Source organism: Pygocentrus nattereri, chromosome 13 (genome assembly GCF_015220715.1).
Source record: "Pygocentrus nattereri isolate fPygNat1 chromosome 13, fPygNat1.pri, whole genome shotgun sequence".
In the NCBI taxonomy this organism is placed as follows: Eukaryota; Metazoa; Chordata; class Actinopteri; order Characiformes; family Serrasalmidae; genus Pygocentrus; species Pygocentrus nattereri.
The window spans coordinates 19,962,413-19,987,564 of record NC_051223.1 but is presented as its reverse complement, the minus strand read 5'-3'; the positions used below and the strand labels follow the sequence as shown (position 1 = coordinate 19,987,564).

The following is a 25,152-nucleotide window of genomic DNA, read 5'->3' as shown; positions in this document are numbered from 1 at the left end:
ATACTTAAGTACATTTGAAGGCAAATACTTTAGTACTTTTACTCAAGTTGAGGTCTAGAGTAAGGACTTCTACTTTTACTGGAGCAATACTTTACCTTGGGTATCTCTACTTTAACCCAAGTACATGATTTGTGTACTTCGTCCACCTCTACTTATCCAGTTCATGAAGGGCTGGATAATCAGCTAAATTAGATACCTCACACTTCAGTGTAACACAGGGGGTTCTTGTCTGTCCGGCTTTATTTAGAATTCTGCACAGCAAACAGACCACAAGTGGGAAAATAGCCCCTCAGCTAGCTCAGGATTTCTTGTAGTTACCAGGTTCCCACTAGCCTGCTTCAACCACACACAGCCCAGGCAGTTTCTAGCCCCACCCTTCACAACGAGAGTCCCTGCAAAAGACATAACACCCACCTAAATAACTGTAAAACAATATCTAAACAAGTTTAGCATGAACAACCATTTTAGTACCAGCTAATTGTCCACATTTATTTTGAACTAAACAGAACACAGGCGTGCACTGATGCCGCGATATATTGCCTGTTTTGGGTGCCTGCTCATGTTTTTTTTTTCCTTTTTTTCAGGTGATAAGCCAACATTAATGTGGCCAATAAACAAATATGTATAGGAGCTCTATGAGCACAGTATATGCTGTTCATCATTCAGTGGTAAAGCGGCTATTTTTGCAACGCAGAACACGTCTGTAGTGTGCACAGCACTACATTGCCCAGAAAGCCCTGCACCGATCTGCCCTTACTTACGTATTTGCGGTCCAGCTCGCGGGTGGTTGTGGGTCTGTAGGTTTGAATAGGGAAGATGGCAGCCGCGGCGGTAGTGGAGTTTCAGAGAGCTCAGTCTCTTATCAGTACGGACCGAAACGCTTCTATCGACATTTTACATTCAATAGGTAAGACGGGTTAAGCGGGTTTTTGGTTATTTTACTGCTTTAGTTTCCACTCGCGCCAGCTTTGGTGAGGCTCTTTGTTGTCAGTGCTGAGCCGGCTGCTGCGGCGCTGCTGACTCACCGCACTGTCGCTCAGTGTGGCGCTCCTGGCGCTGCAGCTAACGGCTAACGCGGTTAGCCCGGTGTAGCTCATCAGCTGTCGGGGTATTGAATTGTAACCTAGCTCTGCTAGCTGTGGCCCTGTAGTGTGAATATGAGCTAACGTTAGCGAACGTGATTCATGCCTACATTTCATTTTTAAACGAGCTGCTTTTCGGTAGCCAAGAGTTAATGAATGGTCTGATGTCTACAACGAAGGATTATCTCGCAGCACAAGTTAGCTAGCTAGCGGACTAACGATCATTTACTAATCCAGGTCACATACCGGTGGTCTATAAACTTGGCTACCGCTGTCATGTCTGACTTTGTTGTGTCATTCTGGTTTAGCCGTGCTAACGCTAACTACCACCTTAAGACCAACCAAGCTACAGGAAAACTGGATAGCGCGATTAGTCGTTCCCGTTAGTCAGCGATTTAGCTAACGCTAGCTGCTTGCTAAGCTCAGTTTTATCGCCCCTCTTTTAGTTTATCGTTAGTTAAATTACTAGTTATGTGCAGCTCGCTCTGCTCAGACTGAATGCTTATTCCGTTATGACTAGTTAGCTAACTTTGTGGTTAAAGTGTTCGTTGACTAACGTACAGCTGGACTGTTTCTGTTGGACGGTCTGTCACGCTTGTAGCCTAGCTGTCAAGAGTCACTGCTCTTTTATTAACTTGAGAACAACTGCTCTATATATGACATATAACTAATGTATTTGGTGTCTTGTTTCATGCAATTCTCTAATAAAAAATAATTATCGCTTTGTATTTTATATCTTCTTAAGTAATCAGTCAGTTCTCTCCTGATTTAACTAAAATGCCTGCGATCATTCATCGTGTGATAATGAGACTTTCCTATATTCTGGTTGTAGTTTTACTTGTTTTTCGTAACAGCCGTGTCATTATTTTCGGTATGTGATGTTTAGTGTGTTATTTGCTGAAGTACTTTGTGTTCTCACTGTGTTTCTTCAGTCAGGCGAGATGTTCAGCAGGATGATGAGGAGGCAGTGCGTATCAAAGAACAGAGCATCCTTGAACTTGGCACTCTACTGGCTAAGACAGGACAAGCCGCAGGTAAGATCCTTTATTTTGTGAAAAACTATACAGCTCCCTCAGGAGTGTTTGGAGAGCTGCAGTCATAAAGCAAATTAGTAGTAGTTTTTGATGTGTTAGTGTAAGGACTGTTTGCTTCGATAACTGATATAATCTTTTCACTCTCGTTCATAGAGCTTGGAGGACTCCTGAAGTTTGTTAGGCCTTTCCTGATCTCCATAAGCAAGGCTAAGGCAGCACGGCTGGTGCGCTCTCTGCTGGATCTCTTCTTGGACATGGAAGCAGCTACAGGCCAGGAGGTGGAACTGTGTCTGGAGTGTATTGAGTGGGCCAAAGCTGAAAAGAGGACGTTTCTCAGACAGGCCTTGGAGGTACATATATATACCTTACAGTACAACATTGCAAATATACAGCAGCTGAAGTTTAGGGTGACTGCATGAAGGAGCAGTTTGGTTGGTCAGTAGAAAACAAATGTGCAATGTGTGACTGTTCCTTTTTGTCCAACAGGCTCGTTTGATCTCACTGTATTTTGACACCAAAAGGTACCAGGAGGCCTTACAGTTGGGTGAGTGGTTTAGTGCAGTTTTCAGACCCAGTGTTGCATAGAGTTTGTGGTTCAGTTACTTGTCAGAATTTTTTAGATAAACTGCTAAATCTGGTTGTGCTGCAGGCTCCCAGTTACTGCAAGAGCTGAAGAAGATGGATGACAAAGCTTTGCTGGTGGAAGTGCAGCTGCTTGAGAGTAAAACCTATCATGCACTCAGCAACCTGCCCAAAGCTAGGGCTGCCCTTACCTCTGCCAGGACCACAGCCAATGCCATTTACTGTCCACCCAAACTTCAAGCAGCCCTGGACATGCAATCAGGCAAGTCTAAAATGTATACTAAACAAGTTTTGAACTTGCCAGTGTCATGCATCATTCCTACCAGTCAAGCCTGAGGTTGTAAAAGCCCCTCCTTAAGGTTCTGTTAATGAACAGATATTAGAGTTAAAGCTTGTTTGCATTAAATATATGCTGCCTATATATAACTGAGCAGTTATTCCATGTTTTTATTGTAGGCATCATCCATGCGGCTGAGGAGAAAGATTGGAAGACAGCCTATTCTTATTTCTTTGAGGCATTTGAGGGCTATGACTCCATTGACAGCCCCAGGGCTATTACTGCACTGAAATATATGCTTCTCTGCAAGATCATGCTCAACTTGTAAGTGAAAGAGCAGTTTGTAGGTTTACTCATGCTTGTGTGGGAGGCCCTTGTAATAGTGTGAATTGTACATTTTGTCCTGTCTTGAATTATGTAAGGCTGTATTGGAAAGTAAATGCATTTTGGCAGAAGTAATGCAGTAGTACAGTTAAACTGACCTGGGCTTGGTGACTCAAACGGATATCAATAGTAAAGGCTTAGGAACAATACATTGGAAGTTTTCTGATTGTGATTGTGGGACAAAATAAGGTATTTGTATAATAAGAGAAGCTAATATGAGAATTTGAGAAGCTTGTGCATAAAGCCAAAAATGTTTGTTTTTGGTCAGGTTAAAATATTTTGACCTGAGCTTTCTCAGACAGGAGCTACTGGAAGTCAACAGAGGATAATACTATTAGTGCATGCACTAAGTTTCATTCACCAGAGCCTCGGGTTTGTTTCCTTATGTGAAATCTGATTTTATTTTAATTATTGTTTTGCTGTTGCCAAGGCCTGAAGAAGTACAAGCCTTGATCAGTGGCAAATTAGCCTTGCGGTATGCTGGGAGACAAGTAAGTACTCTGCTTTAATTTGTTGATGATTCTGGGAGATTGTTTATGGATAGTTTTCATGTGCACAAACTGATTCTTCTATTCTTCCTCCACATCTGTAACAGACAGATGCACTAAAGTGTGTAGCACAAGCCAGCAAGAACAGATCGTTAGCAGACTTTGAAAAGGTGAGACAGGCTTGCTGACGTTTTTGTAGATGAGTCTACGTTTTTGCCAACTGTTGCTTATCTGCGTATATTTTTTGTGCATGCTCGCACACAAAGGCGCTGACAGAGTATACAAAAGAACTGAGGGATGACCCCATCATCAACACGCACCTGGCCAAGCTCTACGATAACCTGTTGGAACAGAACCTTATCCGCGTCATTGAGCCCTTCTCCAGAGTACAGGTAGAGTACGCAGTCTAAAATTTCATATCAGCTATAACCAAATGCTGTGTAAGCACATTTTTAGCTTTTAATCAGATTCTAGAAAACTGCTGTCTGTGGATTTTCTTTGATAGCTTATATTTTGCTGCAGGTGTTAGAACAGGCCTGTTTTGTGTTTTCATTGATGTCTGTAACAGTCTGTGATTTGTCTTCTAGATAACACACATATCTGGTCTTATCAAACTTTCAAAGGTAAGAAGCCTTATGTAGCAAGGTTTTTTTTTCCCATTTTGGGATTTGTTTTTTTGTAAATTATATTAAATTGGAGTTGTCCTTGGATCAATAAGTGAATTTGGTTGTATTTTTCATAATCGACTAATAAACCTTTATTGCATAAACATCAGATGCATGTGTACATTATAATCAGTCTCTTAGTTGTAGTGTAGGCATGGATGTAGCCTCGCTTTTTCAAAAATACTGGGCACACTTGGAAAAACTTGATTAGGCTACACACTTAATTCTCAGCCAATCATTCTAGAAACCTACAAGAATTACTATTTGCTGTTTTTTTTTGCATGATAAACAGTAGGTAGTAAACACAGTTGGGTCTTTGCTATAAATAATGGCAACGCTGTTAACGTTGGCTAAAGTTCCTGTGTCCTTTGCTTGGTAACAAGAATCTCTCTGTACGTTTTGTTACACATTCAAAGATCTAGAGTGTTCACTAGAAATTAAGAGTGTATAGTTTAAATTGCAGTGCTCTTAATCATGTTTAATTCCATTTGACATTTTAGACATTGTGTGGCTGATCAGGCTGATCTTAAACTATCATATGCCCCTGTCTTATGTAAAGCAATGCTGATGTCATGCATTACAGACCGGTAGCCATTGAGAAATGCGCTTAATGGAGAGCTGAGCTAGAGAAAAGGATTAATAAAAATTTCAGTCTAAACACCCCTATTAAAAGTAAAAGCTTTTCTTTCACTTTTATGCTGCTAATTCACTCAGCAAGCACAGTAGTATGTGTGTTGCAGTCATTTGTAGTGTTTATTTTGATCTAAAGACAGTTTTGTTTACAGCTCTGAGAAACGAGACTGTTGCTAAACAGAGTGTGTTTATTGTGGGGGAAAGTCTTGTGTGGAACCTTTTGATGACTGAAGGATGACTAAAGTCAGAGAAATGTCATTATGTAAGGGGTCAGTTTTGGTATTGTTGAGGATCTTAAAATCCTGAAGGGCCGGGCGGAACTGAACAAATTTGCCAAACGGTTTTATTTTTGTTCTGGCTAACAGGGTGATGTTGAGAGAAAGCTGTCACAAATGATCCTGGACAAGAAATTTCATGGTATGTCATCACTTTGCTTCTTGCTGTTTTGACAGTGCTTGCATATTTTCACCACCATTTAACCAGGATATGTCTTGAGCGGTGCCCTCATTGCTGCCCTCTAAAGTTCTGTGAATATTTTTTTTTCCCCCTAGGCATCCTTGACCAGGGTGAGGGAGTCCTGATCATATTTGAAGAGCCCCCTGTAGACAAGACTTATGAGGCAGCCCTCGAAACCATTCAGAACATGAGCAAAGTTGTGGATTCACTGTACAACAAAGCTAAGAAGTTGACATAGGTAGGTGCTAACACTGAGCATTCATTCATAAGCTAATTATACATTGTTTATAACCATGTATAGAAAAAAAGCTGTTAAGCATTTAATTTCAATGTGATTCTTCCCTCTTTTGTTTATGCTTGGTGTGCACTGAACTGAAACTTCTTGTCTCTCCAACAGAAAAGCGCAAAAGGATGCTGCTCTGCTGTGTGAGAGTGTGTGTGTGTGTGTGTGTGTGTGTGTGTGTGTGTATGTCTGCATGCGTGTGTGGCCAACATGTGGAGCCTTTTGTCGAGGCGAGAAGGGACAGTAGAGTAAGACTCACAAACTGCAATGGGATTCACTTGCTCCCCACCTGAGAGTTTTTAACTCATCTTTCAACGGACAGTTTCATCCTTCTCTAATTATGATGTTTATTTTTTCCCTCAGTGTATCTGTCATCGGCCAGTATGGCCATCAGGGAATATTGTACAACTACAATAAAATCTTAAAGTCATCACATAGACATGTATAACTCTTCTTACAGTTCAAGTAACAACCTCCTGTGGTGCAATACTGCTATTATTTTGGGGTCACAAGGAACTGTAGTTAACTGTTTGTCTTCATTATTTCTAGTCTCATGAAAGCACATTATTCTGTCTGCAGTAAGTAAGAAGTTGTAACAAGGCATGTTAAGACAGTTCAGATGGTTCTGTAGTGAGCACAGTTGCCAGCAATCAGACCAATCATGGTTATTTTTCGAGTTCGAAGTATTACGTTTGATGTACGGTTTACTGTGGCAGTATACTCTTTGATTCTACACATTGCAGTTCATTTTCTTTAACTCCTGAATGTTTGTTGTATTAAACAGCCCGTAAATTTCTCTTCTTATAAAAGTACTCATGAATAACTTCTTTTTTTCTAACTATTTTAAATGCTAATGTTTAACTGCAGTACAAATAAATTTCTTTACTTGTTTTGTTCAGTTGGACTAAACAGCCATTTTATAATAGCTGGTTCTAGCACAGTATACGAGTTGTATACTTCTGATTAAAGTAGCCAGTGTGACTTCCAAAGGACTCCAACCATTTTTTTCCCTTGGAATCTTATTTTTAATGTGTTAAAATACAGTTTTCTATTCTACGTTGTGCTGTTTGTGGTTCATGTTTAGAAATGTTGCGGGTGGGATACAGATCTGCCGTACTATTTTAATTTTTGAGTTTTGTCCTTGTTTAGGTTGAGTGCTTTTTGCATGTTATTCTTTTACTTATTTGGACATTTTATCACTTGGGAAGTTCATTCTTGCTTTTGTTCCTGAGTTGGTAAGGCGGATACAAGTCAGAAGTGCAAACAACTGCACTTCACCTTCACTTCTAAGCAAGTTTGAAGAAACAGTTTTGCTCATGTTTGCTCACACTCCTGTGGGATGCACTTATTTCTGTTACGGAGTATGAGGTTGATGAATAGAACATTGAGCACTATTGCTGTGTGTTGGGAAATACTGTCTGACAAGGCCTTTGCTTCTGCACCCGATAACGTTTGTCAGGTGATACTTTATCTAAAGTTTTTTTTTTTTTACAGCATAGCTTAGAGAACTGTGGCTATACAATAACTTGATGTGTTTCTAATATGCGGATGAGAGTGCCTGGAGCAAGTGAGGGCAGATTATCAGTAGAGCTGGTCCTTTTTACACAGTTGCATACAAAACCCTGTGTAAGCACTCTAGATTTACAAGGTGCCATTTTCCCCTCCTTTGGCGGATCCGTGTCAGATTACGTTATAGGATTTCCCAAACCAAACGTGTTGCCATGTGTATTTCAATCACATCAGTATTAAATGTACAAAGGGTTCTTGTCGACCTGCAATTACAGCGTTTATCTGATGTTCAGATGACTTCAAATAAAGCTTTTCTGCCAGTGTTTTGCCACTGTTCAATCAAATAGATTCCAAGTCATACAAAATAGAGCTCAAAAAGAACTTAAAATTGTGGCTTGTTTTGAACATAGAAGAAAAGAATCTGGAGAAATAGAATTCCAGAATCTGGAAATGTGAGTAGCTTTTAACCTGAAGGTTTGCAGTTCAACTTGCTGTACTGCATCACTGAAGTTTCTGAGAGTGCGTATCAAACAAAATTTGATATTGTGGGGACGACATTGCTGAAGTGCCACATCTTGTACATTCAGAGTGTAGCTATTTTAGCCAGTGGTATTATCATTTATCATTAAGTGCTATCGTGTTGGTTCTAAGTGGTAGGCACGTGTATAATGCTTCTACAGAATATCTGGTTTTCTATTTTGATCTTCAGACTTCTTAATGGCTTTTTTGTGAGTCTCCTGATTATCTCCATCTGACTTGTTGCTGGCCTACCTGTTCCGCTTTTACCTTCAACAGTTCCAAGCATAATTGTTGCTTCCAATTCATTTTTTTTCTCAAAATATATGCAAAATATTCTTCAGTTCGGATATCTGGGCTTCAAATGTGAGGTGAGGCTTGGTTTAGTCAAGGAACAATTTCTTTCTTTGCCATCCAAGATATTCTTGTAAGTGTGCCAGCAACGAAGTTCAAAGGCATAATTTTTTCTTTCTTGCATTTTTATTATGCTGCTTTCATGTCCATAGAACCACAGAGAAGACGATCACCTGGATGTTCTTGATCATCGTTTGCAGAGATACATTTTTACATTTAAGCACATTTTGTTAATAATTGATTCAAGTAGACAAAAGCTGTCCACTAATTCGATATCTTTCCCGTCAGTGATGGATAGCACTCTTTCCCATTGTCATAACGTGTTTTCTTCAAATTTTCCTTATTGGGCCTTCAAATCTTTTTTGATTTTCTGCTGAGTGTCCTGTTTTCTACATATCAAAGGCTACTGATGTTTTATTTTTCCTGCCAGTCTTGAATCTTCTATCAACTTTCTCCAGTCTTGCTTCTCCTATATGTTCGGCAGGTTAAACAGGTATGGTGATAGTAGGCACCCTTGACTACGTCCTTTGGCAATGTGGAAACATACTGTTTGTCTGTTGTGGCTTGTTGGTCTATGTAGAGGTTCCTTATTAGAGCAGTGAGATGCTCTTCTATATACATTTTACTGAGCACATTCTGTAATTTTATGTGCTTGACATGACTCGTCAAAGGCTGTTCTGTAGCTGATGTTGACTTCTTTCTTTAATTTCTTGACTTATAGTTGTCCATCATACATCGACAGTGATGAACTATATGAACAAAAGTAATAGGGCACACCTCTTAATCGTTGAATTCAGGTGTTTAATTCAGTCCCATTACCACAGGTTCACCTAGCCATGCAGTCTGCCTTCACAAACATTTGTGAAAGAATGGGTTTTTGTAAAGAGAAATTTCTTCCCTTCTAGATGTTCTATGATCAACTGTCAGTGGTATTGTTGAAAAGCAGAAGCATTTAGGAACCACAACACCTCAGCCACTGAGTGGCAGATCATGTAAATTTACAGAGTGGGCTCTTTGACTGTTGAGCATAGTTCATAAAAGTCCCTGACGTTCTGCTGACTCTCAACTGTGCAGTTCCCAACCTTCTCTGGCATCAACATTAGCACAGAAACTGTGCACCTGAAGCTTCATGGCATGGGTTTCCATGGCCAAGCAGCTGCATGCAAACCTTGCCTCCACGAGCACAATGCCAAGTGTCAGAGGGAGTGGTGTAAAGCATGCCACCACAGGACTCAGTGTAAATGTATTCAGTGGAGTGATAAATCACACAGCTGCCATTCTGTTGGATGAGTCTGGGTTTGGTGAATGCCAGGAGAACATTGCTTGCCTGACCGCATTGTTCCATCTGTAAGTGGAGGAGGATTAATGCTATGGGGTTGTTTTTCAGGGTTTGGCCTCGGACCCTTAGTTCCGGTAAAGGGAAATCTTAATGCTTCAGCAAAACCAAGATGTTTTGGACAATTATTTGTGGGAACAGCTTGGTAAAGACCCTTTTCTGCTCCAGCACGACTGCCCCAGTGCACAAAGCAAGGTCCATAAAGGCCTGGCTGAGTGAGTTTGATGTGGAAGAACTGGCCTGTGCAGAGTCCTGACCTCAACCCCATCGAACACCTTTAAGATGAACTACTACACAGATTGTGAGCCAGGCCCTCTATATAAGAACTTATAAGAACTGGCCATACAATAACATTGTGTTTCTAATATGCGGATGAGAGTGCCTGGAGCACGTGAGGTCAGATTATCAGTAGAGCTGACCCTTTTTACATAGTTGCAATTAAAACCCTGTGTAAGCACTTTTTAGATTTACAAGGTGCCATTTCTCCCTCTTTTGACGGATCTATATCAGATTACTGCTAAGATTTCCCAAACCAAGTGTTGTCATGTGTATTACAAGCACATCAGTAATACATTGTTACAAAGGGTTCTTGTTAACCTGCAATTACAGCGTTTATCTGATGTTCAGATGGCTTCAAATAAAGCTTTTCTGTCAGGTTTGTGCCACTGTTCAATCAAATAGCTTCCAAATCATACAAAATAGAGCTCAAAAACAACATAACATTGTGGCTTGTTTTGAACATAGAAGAAAAGAATCTGGAGAAATAGAATTCCAGGATCTGGAACGGTGACTGAATAGCTTTTAACCTGAAGGTTTGCAGTTCAACTCGCTCTAGGGTATCACTGAAGTTTCTGAGTGCAAACAAAACAAAACTTCAACAGAAATTGTGAGCCAGGCCATCTTGTCCAGCATCGGTGGTCTACAAAAACAAAAATCTACAAAATCTTGTAGAAAGAAGAGTGGAAGCTCTTATAACTGCGAAGAGTGGATTTAGAATGGGAGGTCATAAAAGCGCCCGTAAGTGTCCCAGTACTTTTCTTCCTACAGTCACTCTTTTGTCCTTCTGTCTTGTGCAAAAAGATAATGGAAAAGGCTGTGGAGTTGATCAATATAGGGTTGGTTGTCACAGTTATATTCAATTAAAATTAAGAATTATTTTTTTAATAAGATTGAATTAACTTGTATTAAATGATCTTGAATAAATCAAACCGAAAAGGTTTTAACACAGGTTAATAATAATCAAAACCAACCTTATTAAGTGACCTCTTAGTGATTATCCCCGCTATACAGCTTTCCTTTAATTGTATTTAGTTAATCGATTATTTTTGAATAAATCTCGGTATTCAGTTCATTAGGTTCTTCTCCAGACTTTTACTGTGAAAATGAAGAAGTGACTCAGTTGATGTGATGCTCAGGCTAGTTCAAATGAACCTAGTCAAATAATCAATAAATAAGTCGAATAAAGCGGAATGCACAAACTGTTAACACGACCCTCATCCTGAGCCCAATTTAGCAGATTAAACAGCTGAATGTGTAAATGGAAATGATGAGTTTATGGAATCCTTAATGTTAGCAATGCATCACTGAAGCTATTAAGTGAATCCATGAGACTGGACAAATCGTTTTAGCGAATTAGTGTTTTAGCATAAATATTTCAGACATCAGTAGGAAAAGCTGGATGTAGCTGAGGAACCTGGGGTTGATTGTCACATTACAAATGAACCATTGTCCAGTTTCACCTATAATACCGCATAAGCGACGAATGTGAATAAGCCTTCGATGATCATTTTACCGTGTTTACCGTTTGCGTCTTAAGACTTTTAATGTGAAAATGAAGAACTGCATCTGTCGGTCTCCAGCTTCCTTCTTTACTTTGAACGTATGTGCTCGTATCCTGCCGGTTGACAGGTGGTCAGAAGTGGAATGAGTGTTTTTTATCATTTTGCTTTGGACAGATTTCTTGTTTTGAAATGGCCGTACAACGTCGAGGGAACGTTAAAAACTCTGACAGTAAAGCCATAGAGAAAAAAATCAAAAGGTAAAAGTTTTCGCCTCAATAACGTGATTTAGTTTGCTCAGCTCGCGACAGTCGTGTTGCAGACAGAGCAGCGGGTCGTCATGCTTTACAACAAAGCACATACATTCACCAGAATAAAGACGGAGAACAACGGATAAAAGATGAAATTTAACACATTTTGTCGGGGTGTTTTGGTGTATGTGTGGGGCTAAGTTGTTATGTGTTGCACCTTTATACCTGTATCTGTGTACAAGATGTTATTCCTGTATTGATCTAGTCTACATGATGAGTGTTGGGACTGAGGGGTTTTGTGTGTCCTGTTCCTACAGGTGGGGCTGAAAAATAAATCATTTTTATATCAAAATTGCAGCTTGAAAGGGTGCATTTTTAATTCTAGCCTACATAATCAACAGCATTTGCCTTAAGTTGTAAGTGGTAAAATTAAAGCCTGTAGATGAGTGAGACCAATCAGAAACAACCACACACCCCTGGGTTGTGACATCACAGCCACAACTTACTGGCAGCCTGCCACACTATATTTCTCATTCAAGCATCAAGCAAGAAGTGCGAGGTTTCGTCTTTCTGCCTGCAGGTGTTTGTGTTTGTGAGTGTGTGAGAGATTACGGTCTGATTGCTGTGGTGTTTTTTTGAGCAGGGCTAATGCACAGAGACAGACCTTCACTTGGAGAGGCTTCATTATTGTCCTGCTGCTGTTGACCGGCAGCAGTGCTGTAGTGATCTGGCTCTATATGAGTCTGAGTGATGATGTCACAGAGACTCTGGTCTCCAGAAGAGAAGTCCTGACAGAGCCTCGATTATTCCTGGTCCAGTGCTCTGAAGATTATGAAAACTACAAGCAGTTCCCAGGTACCTCCCAACAACCCCTCCACCACCCGCATACATCTACATTAATGGCACTGATTAAAATCATGTTCATTCTTTTTTTTGACCACTGCTGAGGTTATACTTATTGTATTACTATTATCGTCATATCATTCCATCTGTATGTTAAGCTTGTAGAATAAGTGCCTTTAATTATATACAGTGTGCAGTAGGGATAACAAGAGTCACCAATTCGCATCGTTGCACTAGCATAAAAGTAAACCATGCAAAGTGCGCGCCAGATGTAACTTAGGGTGATCTTGGGATGTATCATTTCTATTTGCATCAGTAAAATCTGATTTATGTAAATATATTATTGTTAATTATTGGTTCAATGTCTAAATAATAAAGGCCTTTATTATTTCGATATGTGATCAATAACTTGTGAGAGTTTTATGTTTAGCTGGATTCCTCCTCTGTAAACTGTTTCTCAAGTGCACTCTCTCATCTCCACTGCTGTCAGTGGAGCATTCTTGTCAAATTTCTCTGCCAAATTTTTCACAAAATATGCTGAGTCAATATAAAGTATAGAGGCAATGCGACTAACTTGAGTAATTACCTGAAGCAGCGACATGGTGTGAGTGTGGAGATGTCTACCTCCACCTCCTCCCCCTTGGATTCAGCTCTGACTAGCTCCAGTGGTGCCCCTAGCAAGAAGACTGATGAGCAAAGTATCGCAACATTTTTTCACTGCCTGCTGACCAAGACACAATAGCTAAAGCCATCACCTTATTTATACACTACATAGCCAAAAGTAATCACTCACCCTGTCCAAATAATTGAATTCAGGTGTTCCAATCACTTCCATGGGTACAGGTATGTAAAACCAAGTATCTAGGCATGCAGCCTGCTTCTACAAATATTTGTAAAAGAATAGGTTGCTCTCAGGAACTCGGTGAATTCCAGCATGGTAACGTGATAGGATGCCACCTGTGCACCAAGTCAAGTCCTGGCAATCAGATGGAAGAGTCTGGGTTTGGTAGTTGTCAGGAGAACGCTACTTATCTGAGTGCATTGTGCCAAGTGTAAAGTTTGGTGGAGGGGGGATGATGGTGTGGGGTTGTGTTTTTTTTTTTTTTTTTTTTTTTTTTTTTTTTTTAGGAGTTGAGCTCGACCCCTTAGTTCATGTGAAAGTAACTCTTAATGCTTCAGCAGACCAAGAGATTTTGGACAATTTCATTCACCCAACTTTGTGGGAACAGTTTGGGGATGGTCCCTTCCTGTTCCAACTGCGCACCAGTGCACAAAGCAAGGTCCATAAAGACATGGATGAGCGAGTTTAGTGTGGAAGAACTTGACTGGCCTGCACAGAGTCCTGACCTTAACCTGATAGAACACATTTGGGATGAATTAGAGCGGAGACTGTGAGTCAGGCCTTCTCGTCCAACATCAGTGTCTGACCTCACAAATGTGCTTCTGGAAGAGTAGTGAAAAATTTCCGTAAATACACTCCTAACCCTTGTGGAAAGCCTTCCCAGACAAGTTGAAGCTGTTATAGCTTCAAAGGGTGGGCCGACATCACATTAAACCCTATGGGTTAAGAATGGGATGTCACTCAAGTTCATACACGTGTGAAGGCAGGTGAGCAAATACTTTTGGCAGTATAGTGTATGTAAAGATATCCAGCCTTACAGTGTTACAGAGACAGTGTTATATGTTTTATTTTATCTTTTGTGTGAGACTTTTTTGATGCTAAAAAGGGCTTGTGAAAAGGCCTGTTTGTGAAAGGATCAACTGTTTTTTTTTGTTTTTTTCTTTAGAAATCAAAAAGAAAAAGCAAAAATGTGAAACGAAAAACACATTTTACTTGATAATATGCTGTCTGCTGAAGTAGAAGCAAAGAAATCTTGCATTGCAAAACGGTGAGTCATATTGTATGACATTAGAAGTTGCTTCATATGTATTTTAAGTGTATTGGATCGTTGGCAATTCATTGAGATCTTTGGTGATGTTTTGCTTCGGGCCTTAGTGATGGAGATGCATATCCCTGCTGTGCAGTGGTTCTTAATAGCCCTTTTATAAAACTCATGCATTCAGTAGGGAATGATTTTACTGCCCTGATATGCCTAATTCAACTGATCTGCTGTTTGTGTAGTATTAACTGGGATGGAAAGACCACCAACGTTGAGCTCTCAACAAGCATGCTCAGTATTGAACAACATTTTTATAGTCTCCTCCTGCCCAACATCTTTTTAAAAAGGTGTAGAAAAAAAGCGCTGAAATGTATGAACATTCAATTCTCTGGTGAAACTACTTCCGTTGCTTTTCCTGTGAATCACCTGTTGGAACACCAATAAAGAATATGTCAGTTTGCAAATGAGCAGTGCTTAGTTTCTCTATTAACACTAGGCCTCCTAAGAAGAGAGAAAGCTTTATTAGGTACATAAAGTTAAGTTAAGTGATACTTTTTAAATCCCACAAACAGGGAAATTCCACCTCCGCATTTAACCCATCCGTGAAGTGAAACACCACATACACACTAGTGAATAGACACACACACTAGGGGGCAGTGAGCACACTTGCCCGGAGCGGTGGGCAGCCCTATCCACGGCGCCCGGGGAGAAATTGGGGGTTAGGTGTCTTGCTCAAGGACACCTCAGTCATGTGCTGTCGGCCCTGGGGATCAAACCGGCAACCTTCCGGTCACAGGGCCAATTCCCTAACCTCCAGCATGACTGCCCCAAAAAAATAAAATAAAGCTGCTCATTGAAACTGAGATGTATAAGCTTTTCAGGTTCAAATCAGTTAATGCACATGTTTGTTTTATTTGTTTTGTTCTTTTATTTATTTATTCTTACAACTTTCTCGACATGGCCAGTCATTAAGTGCACCTTATAGGTAAAATCAGTTTCTGTAATTCAGTTTAATTCAATGCAGTCATTTGCAATTGACTATCACAAGTCGGCCTGTGTGACAAAGAAAACAGAAAATTAACTGTGAAAATTCAGTGGAACTAGGTTGAGAGGTGTGGGAAGACCACATAAAAACCACTGAGCTTTATCATAGGGTTTTCTACAGAAGTTTGTGTTGAACGTGTTTGTATGTGAAATTGATTTCATGCTTTCTGACTCTAGCTGCTCTGTTTGTTTAGCTGAGAACAGGTTCAAGTTGAACATATTAGTTAAAATAGAAGGAGCTCAAGCTAGACTGTTTTCAGTGAAGCAGCTCCAGGGAACCTGCCAGAACTCAGGGATCCTGAAGAAAGGTGTTAAAAGTTCTTTTTTATGTTTTCCCTAACCGTTACAGCGTTTTTCTGAGAACTATAGAAGCTCTGACAGTTTATACAGTCCTTACTTTCTGTTTTTAACTCCTTTTGCTAGACGAGACAAGGGTTGAAGATGGGTTCACTTGAGCAGGAAGGAAAGTCATGCTGTACCAAAGTAATCAAACAAATGAAAAAAGACTGCATCTGATTGGGGCGTTTTATTCAGCTGTGAGGCACTCAGTTCACGATTGACCGTCTGGACTCTCCTGCAATCACTCCTTACGGAACTCATTACCAGCCCTCATGGTGGCATCAAAAGACTCCCCACAACCCAAACAAAGGCAGTGCTGGAGTTAATGAGCCCTTTTTGGGTCTGTTTTCCTTCCATAGCCATCAATGGCTGTAAACCAGAATAAGGGAAAGATAACTGAAAGGAAGGAAACCACTCCAGTCCAGAACACAAAACTCAAAAGTAGTAGACCGAGTGTGCTAGGAATGATAAACTGAAATGCTTGGTGTGTTACATGCAGTAGCCGCAGTAATGGTGTGGTGACATTAATGGTGTGGTGACCTCATTTGTAGGGAAACGGTACTGTTGCAGCTGAAATGAAGGTTGAACTGCACCATGGTCATGAATTAGGGCTGGCCCTAAACCTTTTACAGGCTTTGAATACTTGTTAGTGTTTCCTTAGTGAGGACTTGAACACTTGTTCTCAGTGTCATTCTTAAAAACATGAATAGTTCCCTAATTCATTATTAACCATCATTTCAAGTCTTTCATTTTAGGTCATCATATTGCAGTTATTGATTTGTAACAATAATTTTGTGCATTTATATATATTCTTTTCTGGAGTGTACTAGAGATGCTGAGAGACACATGTGCTGTAACCTCTGCCAGAAACAATAGCATAGAGGTGCATGGTATGCTGGTCAACCACCATGACAATGCAGGGTGACCAGCTAAACCAGCATGGAATTCATGATGATCTGTGCTGTTTTTATTTAGTTATTTAAAAGCAGTAATGTTATGTCAGATAAGGAGGCAGTAAGTTTGACTGGATTTCTGGTTAGCAGCAGGATGGTACAGAGATTTGCTCAAGACTTCAGTCTTTTAAAATCTTTGTTTACGTGGGTTTAAGTGGTCAGTTTTACACTGGTTAGTGAATGGATAGCCAAGTTCAAATTCCATTGCAAACTTATTGATTGAAGTTAAGTTTCCAGAGTGATATAATTGCACATCTCTTTTAGCATTGAGCACTCAGTGAGCTATCCTAGTGTTTTATGCAGTTTTTGCATACATTTGTGATAATTCATGTCTTATTGAAATCAGCTAACTAGTTAGCTAGCCTGATATCTCTGTTTATCTCCATCTCTCATTCTGTGATGGCTTGTGGACATGGCTTGGATTCTTCACCTGAATGTCATACCACAGTCAAAACTATAGCTAAACCTGTATATGGCAATTGGTCTTTGTTAAAGCATTGCCATGTAGTACTTGTTACTAATTTTAAGTCTTCTAAAACTAAAAAGAGTGACAATATCCTGGGAATATTATGTATTAAAAACATTCCAATCTGATTGTGATTGTGAGATCATTTACATCATTTCAAGATCTACTGGAAATAAAACCTCCTCTCATCTGTGGTAATGTGTGGAAGATTTTCCTGGGTTAATGTGTAGAATACCTTTCTGTTCCCAGGCTGTACTCCTAAGAAATGTGGCCGAGCTGTTATAGACAGTGTGGTAACCAAGGAGGAGGCACAGGCACTAAGGAGGTAAATATAAACTTACTCTCTGTCAAACACACACAGAGCAAAGACCATATGTATAACATTCTCTTTGAATCCACAGGTTAGCTGAGAGAGGCCTATCACTTGGTGGTTCAGATGGAGGCGTGAGTAGAAAATATCTCAGTTTGCAATTTGACAATAGTTTTAATTAGAGAACAGTGTAAAAGTCTTAGGTACATTAAGCTAAACCATTTATCCATTAAGACATTGATCTGAGCAATAAGTGTGTTTGCCTGTAAAACATGTGCCTGTATATGATTGGAATGAATACAAGCAAACATTAATGCAGTTAAAAAAATGAGTATTTATCCATCCATCCATCCATCCATCCATCCATCCATCCATCCATCCATCCATCCATCGGTCTCTTGTGGATATCATGTAAGCTAGTTAGAGGAACACAAGTTTGGTTCTCCTCGATGTCAAATAAACACTCCCTGCCCAGATAAGCAGCTTTCTAAATCAAATTTTTTCAGGTGCCTATAAGAGAGGACTGTATGTGTATGTATATTGGTGCACCGCACACAGCTTATCAGCACCTCTGTTTCTGTATATTATTTGGGTGGTGGATCATTTTTAACACACAAGTAACACCAACATGGTAGTGGTACGATGTGTGAATGGCACTGGTAAGAGTGTATTAGGGTCAGCAGTTTTGACTGAATTTTGAATGATCATATTTCTGATCACAGAAATATCCTAGTTCTTCTGACACAGATATGTTAAGTGATTGCACATCCCTGTTAAGTACACAAGAGGGCAGTATTTGACTTCCAAGTAATATAGATGGGCCCATCACCTGGTTTACAATTAAGATTTAACGGTTCTGTTAAAATAACCAAGCTGTTATAATCAAACTTACATTGGTGCTATTAATCTTAATTTGATATACCTTTGAATATGTTGTTGACAGTTGTGTTGGCAGTGTACTGTATAGGCTCTCAAGGGTGCTGCACTCATAAAAGAAAAGTTTCAGTTACATGCACTTTGAGACTCTTCAGCTTGTCTCTACGGAGACTATTCTTGGTTCTTTGATAGAAGTTCTGTGAAACTCAGTCAAGAAATATAATTTCCTAGGACTAAAGGAGTCCTAAAGGATACTCAGAACCCAAGTAACAGACAGCATTTTTAAGCCACCCTTTTTTTTCCACAGCTCTGCAGTAAGTACCTTATTCAAGAGACCTGTGAGAGGTGGAAGAGCAAAAGTAATAGAAGTTTCAAGTCTTTGAAATTTCCTTTTATTTCGTTGAAGAGGTGCACTGTGTTGAAGTAACGGCTGTGGATTTGAAGTGTTTTGATCCCACAGCACAATTTCCAGAGCGCTTCCAGAAATATTAGCATTGCTCTTTTGGCATGCGCCTTCAGACCGCTCAGAACCGCATGAACCGCCCAAGAGGCTTAGATGTCAAGATACTAAACCAGACTTCCTGCTGCTTCATGCAAAGCATCTTTTTATGAAGTGTGACTGTCTTAAGCTGGAGATAGGAAAATGGCATTTGTTTTCGAATGAGCCTAGCCAATCCAGAATTATTCATATTCTGTGCTGAGACAGAGAGCAGGGAATACCTCAGCTAGTTTTCTTCCACCTGCTGAGCTGTAACCACAGAATTAGGACGTTAGAGACTGAATGTGTGAGGTTGTGAATTTCCCTCTGTCGGGTGATATGGTATGCATCCCGGTACGCATTTTACAGTATAATATGATACAAAAGCAATACAGTAACAAATAAAAAACGACTCGATACACTTTGATTCACAAATGATCTCATACGATTTGGTTCAGGATGATACACTGTGGTTTAGGTTAATTAAACTCAACATGCATTGATGGGACCTAATTTCCACTCTATAAGGAACAGCAATTTCTGTACTACATTAATTGATAAAAAGAAACAATAGTGTGGTTGTCATATGACAGCTGTCATAGGTTCTCTAATTCTGTTCTGGGCTGTGTGTCCAAAGCAGGTTAGCAATCAAGAGAAATGTAATGTCCTATGCTTGATGTGTCCATTTGTTGGTTGTCAAAGGTATTTGCTCAGGCCTGATAGAGCCTGCAAGTGAATAGTTTAGCCTGCTTTTGTAGCACATGCCACTGGTAAAAGTATTAGCAGAGCTGACTAGCATGCAGATCCGCATGGCTGCCAGATCCGGCAAAATCAAGAATTTTCAGTCAGGTGACGCTGGTCAAGTGCATGGATTTTTTGACAACTGTGTCGGATTTTAGCTGTTTATTTTTGTCTTTAAGGTTCAAGCCAGATCTCTGCTTGTAAGTCGGTGCAGCCATATATTTATCTTTTTTTTTTTTTTTTCCCGCATTTCTCAGTGTGTATCACCCCACCCCCCCCCACACACACTTTTTTCTACTCCATTTGAAAAGGCAGTTTAAATTGTGGGGGCAGTCATGGGCTGGAGGTTAGGGAACCAGCCCTGTGACTGGAAGGTCGCTGGTTTGATCCCCAGAGCCGAAAGTCATTTTTGTGATACAAAGAACGTATTAAAAAAATATATTATAAAAATAATTGATGAGTTGGAACAGATAAAAAAAAAAAAAAAGAATACAGTGAACATTTAGCAGCAAACTGAGGTGAACATTTGTAGAAAAAAGGTTCAGTAGTTTTCATGTTAGATGTGGACCATGTTTCTCAGAGAAATGTATTTCCACTGTTTCTGTAAATTGCTTATATCAGCTAGGCTAGTAAGCCTAGTTAGCAAAAAAATTGCAAAAAAGCTGCTATAACAACGTGTGCTTGGCAACATGTTCACATTAAGGCACATTATTGGCACTTTGAATGGTTAACTGAGTACTTGAGCTCCTGTGCACCCGTCTACTTCAGAAAAGCATATGGTCATGTAATTCTTCACAGTAATGATATATATCATGTTCTTCAGCCCTATTTCAGACATAGGCAGTTTTGTCATGACAAAGACAATATGTTGTACGTGATGTACTAACTTGCATTCTGAATACTAAATATGTTGCCCTAAATATATTCAGTAATGCATTCCATTACAACGCATAAGAAGAAATGCATTCAGAATACTTCTAGAATACATTTAGAATACATATTGATAAGAAACACGGGGGAGAACTCTGCTGTTGTAATTCTTATGTAATTCGCACTGTTCATCACGGTTACTGGTTGGCAGTTTTCTTCATGTAATTCTTTTGTTAGTATTTTTCAAGAAAAAGTCTCTTATTTAAATAAAAAAGTTACCAAATTATGAGCATTTTTGCTCTTATTGCCTGCTTCAGTCCTCTGTTTCTCCCATAATCCCAATGCCATCTCATGAACTAAGGAAACAATTCGCTGCATTCCTGTAATTCACTATAATGTGGGTAGTTATGTGATGTTCAGTAAATGACATTCACAAAAAGTGCCACAAAAAACTTAGGAGTATTGCTAAGTTTATCAGTCATTGACATGTCCACTACTAAGGAAACTGTTCAGTACGTTCATCGCTCAAAAGAACTCAGTAATGCGGAGGTTAATAATTGGCTCTTAATAAATGACCTTGATTTGTCAGTCTATGCATGCTTTAGCAGGAACTTCAGTGTTGGTAAAAAAGCAGTTTTTTTGTTCTAAAATGGTTAATAAACAAGTATATATACAATAATATATTTTAAAAATTAACTAACTTGGACTGGATACAGATACTTATCTTCTGTATTCTAAATACATATTTCAAATACTTGTATTCTGTCACATCTCAACCTTGCCTACATTTTCCAATATACTTTTGAATCAGTAGAAAGTTTTTGCCTGCCTTATCTGTGTTTTTTCTATCTATTTTCACCTGATCTCTTTGGTTCTTTTCTGCCATTTAGATGTGGGTTTCTTTTTTTGGATCATCTTCTTGCTCCATAAACCGATTATGTTTCAGCTTCAGCTCGTGGACCGATGAACAGACGGTCTACAGTCTATTTATAAATTCATGAATTCATGGTTCTTTCATTAATAGCAAGCTGTCCAGGACCTGAGGCTGCAAAACATCCATTTTGTTACATAATTTATCACAATAACGTTAAATATCAGCGCATTGTCCACCTCTAATTCAGAGTTGTCTGTATACTTTAAAATATACTTTAAGCAATGCAACCTGCAGCTTCAGTTCAAGTATTAATTTGGATCTGTGGCTAATTGTTATATGAAACCTCCTTGTCTTTTTTTCTATTTATTTGATCTATTGTCTCTAGGCTTCCATCCTAGACCTTCACTCTGGAGCTCTGTCAATGGGGAAGAAGTTTGTCAATATTTACAGGTGAGCCAGTAAGTTGAATAAGAAGAGTTAAACTTTTCAAAGCAGGGTTGGAAAGTTCTATGTGTGACTCATCTCAGGTGAACATCTCAAGCCCTAGTATAGGTCTATCAGCCTGTCTCAGCATACTTTTCATCTGCACATCAAAGTATGCCTCAGGGTCTTGACTCCTAAGGCGAAATTTATTGGGAACTGAGACCCAATTTCTCATGCTGCTTACCTTTTATTCTTGACACCTGGAAGTTTTCTTGTAAGCCTGCTCTGTTTAGTGACGGTTGCAATCCTGTGCCCTCAGTCAGGCTGCCAGAGTGCAGTTGGACATCTGGCGTATATTGACAGGCTCAGGATGCTACAGTGTCTCTGTGTATGGAACAGCCTGCATTTTAATGTGTCTACAATATTTGTATTCCAGTATTTGCAGACCTGTTAAACTGGGTCACAGTAATATATTTGCTGTTGGCTTTCAGGTCCAGTATTTGTCATGTTTGCCTTTTCTTTTTCTTTCCAGGTATTTTAGTGACCAAATAAGGGAAGTGTTTACTGAAGAGGATTTTACACTTTATAGGTAGTGTAAAGCCTACATTCACACTGATAATAAATTATCCTAGACATTATCTCATTGGCTCATTTCTCACATTGTCACATCTGTCAATCCATCCATCCTAGTCATTCTATGAGCTCTCATTTGGAAGTGTGTCATGTCTCCTTTACTCCTTCTTTACTGTCCAGCCTCTCATACAGCTCATCATAGGCCTGAGCCTTTGCCTTTGCCACCATTCTTTTCGCTATGCGTCTAGCCTCACAGTACTCCTGCCTACTTCCTTCATCTCTCTGGTTATCCCACTTTTTCTTAGCTGCCTTCTTCTTCTGAATACTGTCCTGGACTTCCTCATTCCACCACCAACTTTCCTTGTCTTCTTTCCTCTGACCAGACGAAACACCCAACACATTTTTGCCAGTTTCTCTCACCAACTTAACTGTATTTTCCCAGTCCTCAGGTAGCTCCTCACTGCCCCCAAGGGCCTGTTGCAATTTTTCCCTGAACTGCCTGCAACCATCCTCCTCCTTCAGCTTCCACCATCTAATCTTTGGCTCTGTCTTCACTCTCTTCCTCTTCTTTGTTTCTAACCTCATTCTGCAGACAACCACCCTATGCTGCCTTGCTACACTTTCCCCTGGTACCACTTTACAATCTCCAATCTCCTTTAGGTGGCATCTCCTGCTAAGGATATAATCCACCTGTGTGCACCTCCCTCCACTCTTGTATGTCACCCTGTGTTCTTCCCTCTTCTGAAAATACGTGTTCACCACAGCCATTTCCATTCTCTTTGCAAAATCTACAACCATCTGACCTTCCGCATTTCTGTCTTTCACACCATACATACCCAGCACCTCTTCATCCCCTCTGTTCCTTTCATCAACATGTCCATTGAAGTCTGCACCAATCACTAATCTCTCCTATCTAGAGACACCATCTACCACTTCATCCATCTTACTCCAAAATTCCTCTTTCTCCTCTAACTGACAGCCAACCTGTGGTGCATATGAACTGACCACATTCAAAATCACACCATCAACCTCCAACTTCAGGTTCATGATCCTGTCTGACACTCTCTTTACATCCAGAACACATCCACCTCCAATGTTCCTGGCCTTGCTTCCTTTCCATCTGGTCTCCTGGACACACAGAATATCTACCTTCCTTCTCTCCATCATGTCTGCAAGCTCTCTGCCTTTACCAGTAATTGTCCCTATGTTCAGAGTCCCTACTCTGACCTCCACACTCCTGCCTTTCCTTCTCTCTCGCTGCCTTCTAACCTGCCTTCTTCCTCTCCTCTTTGATGGTCTTCGACCTACAATAGTCCAATTTCCACTGGCACCCTGCTGGTCAACAGCACCGGAGGCGGTCGTTGTTAACCCGGGCCTCGACCGATCCGGTATGGCCATCAAATCTTTGATCGGCATGAAAGTTTTGGCACAAGTTTTACGCTAGATGCCCTTCCTGACGCAACCCTCACCATTTATCCGGGCTTGGGACCGGCACCAGAAGTACACAAAGTACACCCCTAATGGCTGGTTTTGGAGTTCCTCCACACCAAACTTGTCAAATTATGTCTTTATAGGCCTTGCTTTGTGCACAGGGGCACATTCATACTGGAACAGGAGAGGACCTTCCGTTTGAAAGTTGGAAGCGCATAGTTGTCTAAAATGTGTCTATATGCTGCACTATTAACATTACCCTTCACTGGAACTAAAGGGTCTTGCCCAAATTTTGAAACGCATGCCCAAACTCTGAAAAAACATCCCCAGACCATTATCCCTCCTCCACCAAACTTTACTTTTGGTGCCGTGCCTTCTGGTAGGTATTGTTCTCCTATCTTCAGGAGCATTTTCTTGGCATCAGTCCATCAGACTACCAGATAGTGAATCATGATCCAGAGCTACAGAGTCTAGTGGCAGCATTCTTTACACCACTCTAACCGATGCTTGGCATTGAGTGTAATGATCTTAGCTGCTTGGTCATGGAAACCCATTTCATGTAGTTCCTGATGCACAGTTCTTCTGATGTTGCTTCCAGAGGCATTTTGGAGCTCTGTATTGAGTGATTAAACAGAAGATAAGCGATTTATATGCAGTATGCACGCCAACACACTCTGCTCTGTGAGTTTGTAAACACACATTTAAAGTCACTGATGTGCTTGATTTTCTACACCCATTGGCATTGGGGCTTGCTGAAACACCTGAACTTAGGAGGGATGTCAATGTACTTTTGGCCATATAGTGTATATTATTTTTTTTCATGTCTCAAATATGACATTAAATTAAAAATTTGAATTAATTAAATAAAAATTTCAGTACTCATGTGTGTCTGTTTCCACATTAAAAGTGCATATATAAGCATAACATAATTTTAACTAATATATAATACTTTATCTGTGTCCTTAATTAAGGTGTGAGTTTTTATATGTAATAATAATGTACTGTCCATGACATGACGAGTAAGTGTTTTTAGGTCATTAGAGAAGGAATGTAAAAAAAAAAGGTTTTGGTCTCATTCAGCATTTATAAGTTGTTGATTTATCTGACCTTGACAGGCTCTGTCCCATTAACGTGTGCACCTGGTCACACAATATATGTAATATTCAGAAATTGTATAGTTCACAGACATGTAGAAGTTGTTAAGTTAGATAGAAATGTGTGTGTGTGTATATGTGTATATATATATATATATATATATATATATATATATATATATATATATATATATATAAAATACATTTTTTTTCTTTTCTTCTTCAAGCAGACAGTGCTAGCAGGGATGAGGCATAATAATAATAAGAAAGTATTCAGATTCATCATGAAATCTGATATTTTACCATTTGATACTTGATTATTTTGCCAC

General features: G+C 39.8%; 2 protein-coding genes across 3 annotated transcripts in view; both read left to right on the top strand.

Moving 5' to 3' along the window:
• Window positions 1-775: 775 nt before the first annotated feature.
• psmd11b (proteasome 26S subunit, non-ATPase 11b) lies at window positions 776-6,940 on the top strand. The gene is made up of 13 exons (XM_017695917.2): window positions 776-907; window positions 2,015-2,116; window positions 2,270-2,466; window positions 2,603-2,660; window positions 2,766-2,960; window positions 3,155-3,299; window positions 3,790-3,850; window positions 3,955-4,017; window positions 4,114-4,239; window positions 4,435-4,470; window positions 5,511-5,562; window positions 5,697-5,839; window positions 5,999-6,940. The coding sequence occupies exons 1-12, from the start codon at window positions 817-819 to the stop codon at window positions 5,837-5,839; spliced, it is 1,269 nt and encodes a 422-aa protein (XP_017551406.1). The 5' UTR covers window positions 776-816; the 3' UTR covers window positions 5,999-6,940.
• A 4,542-nt stretch (window positions 6,941-11,482) lies between these two features.
• Window positions 11,483-25,152, top strand: part of uts2r2 (urotensin-2 receptor 2) — a 35,843-nt gene continuing 22,173 nt past the window's right edge. Inside the window, exons 1-6 of one of the 2 annotated variants that reach the window (XM_017695867.2) lie at window positions 11,483-11,637; window positions 12,272-12,483; window positions 17,403-17,478; window positions 17,555-17,597; window positions 21,688-21,752; window positions 22,258-22,314. In XM_017695867.2, coding sequence (XP_017551356.1) covers window positions 11,570-11,637; window positions 12,272-12,483; window positions 17,403-17,478; window positions 17,555-17,597; window positions 21,688-21,752; window positions 22,258-22,314 — 521 coding nt within the window. In that variant the 5' untranslated portion in view covers window positions 11,483-11,569. The remainder of the gene's footprint in view (window positions 11,638-12,271; window positions 12,484-17,402; window positions 17,479-17,554; window positions 17,598-21,687; window positions 21,753-22,257; window positions 22,315-25,152) is intronic. The other variant, XM_017695868.2, reaches the window with a different exon arrangement.

Coding starts and splice junctions, on each gene's coding strand:
- psmd11b (XM_017695917.2), top strand. CDS start 817: ATGGCAGCCGCGGCGGTAGTGGAGTTTCAGAGAGCTCAGTCTCTTATC. Junction 908..2,014: donor CGACATTTTACATTCAATAG/GTAAGACGGGTT, acceptor GTGTTTCTTCAG/TCAGGCGAGATGTTCAGCAG. Junction 2,467..2,602: donor TTCTCAGACAGGCCTTGGAG/GTACATATATAT, acceptor TTTGTCCAACAG/GCTCGTTTGATCTCACTGTA.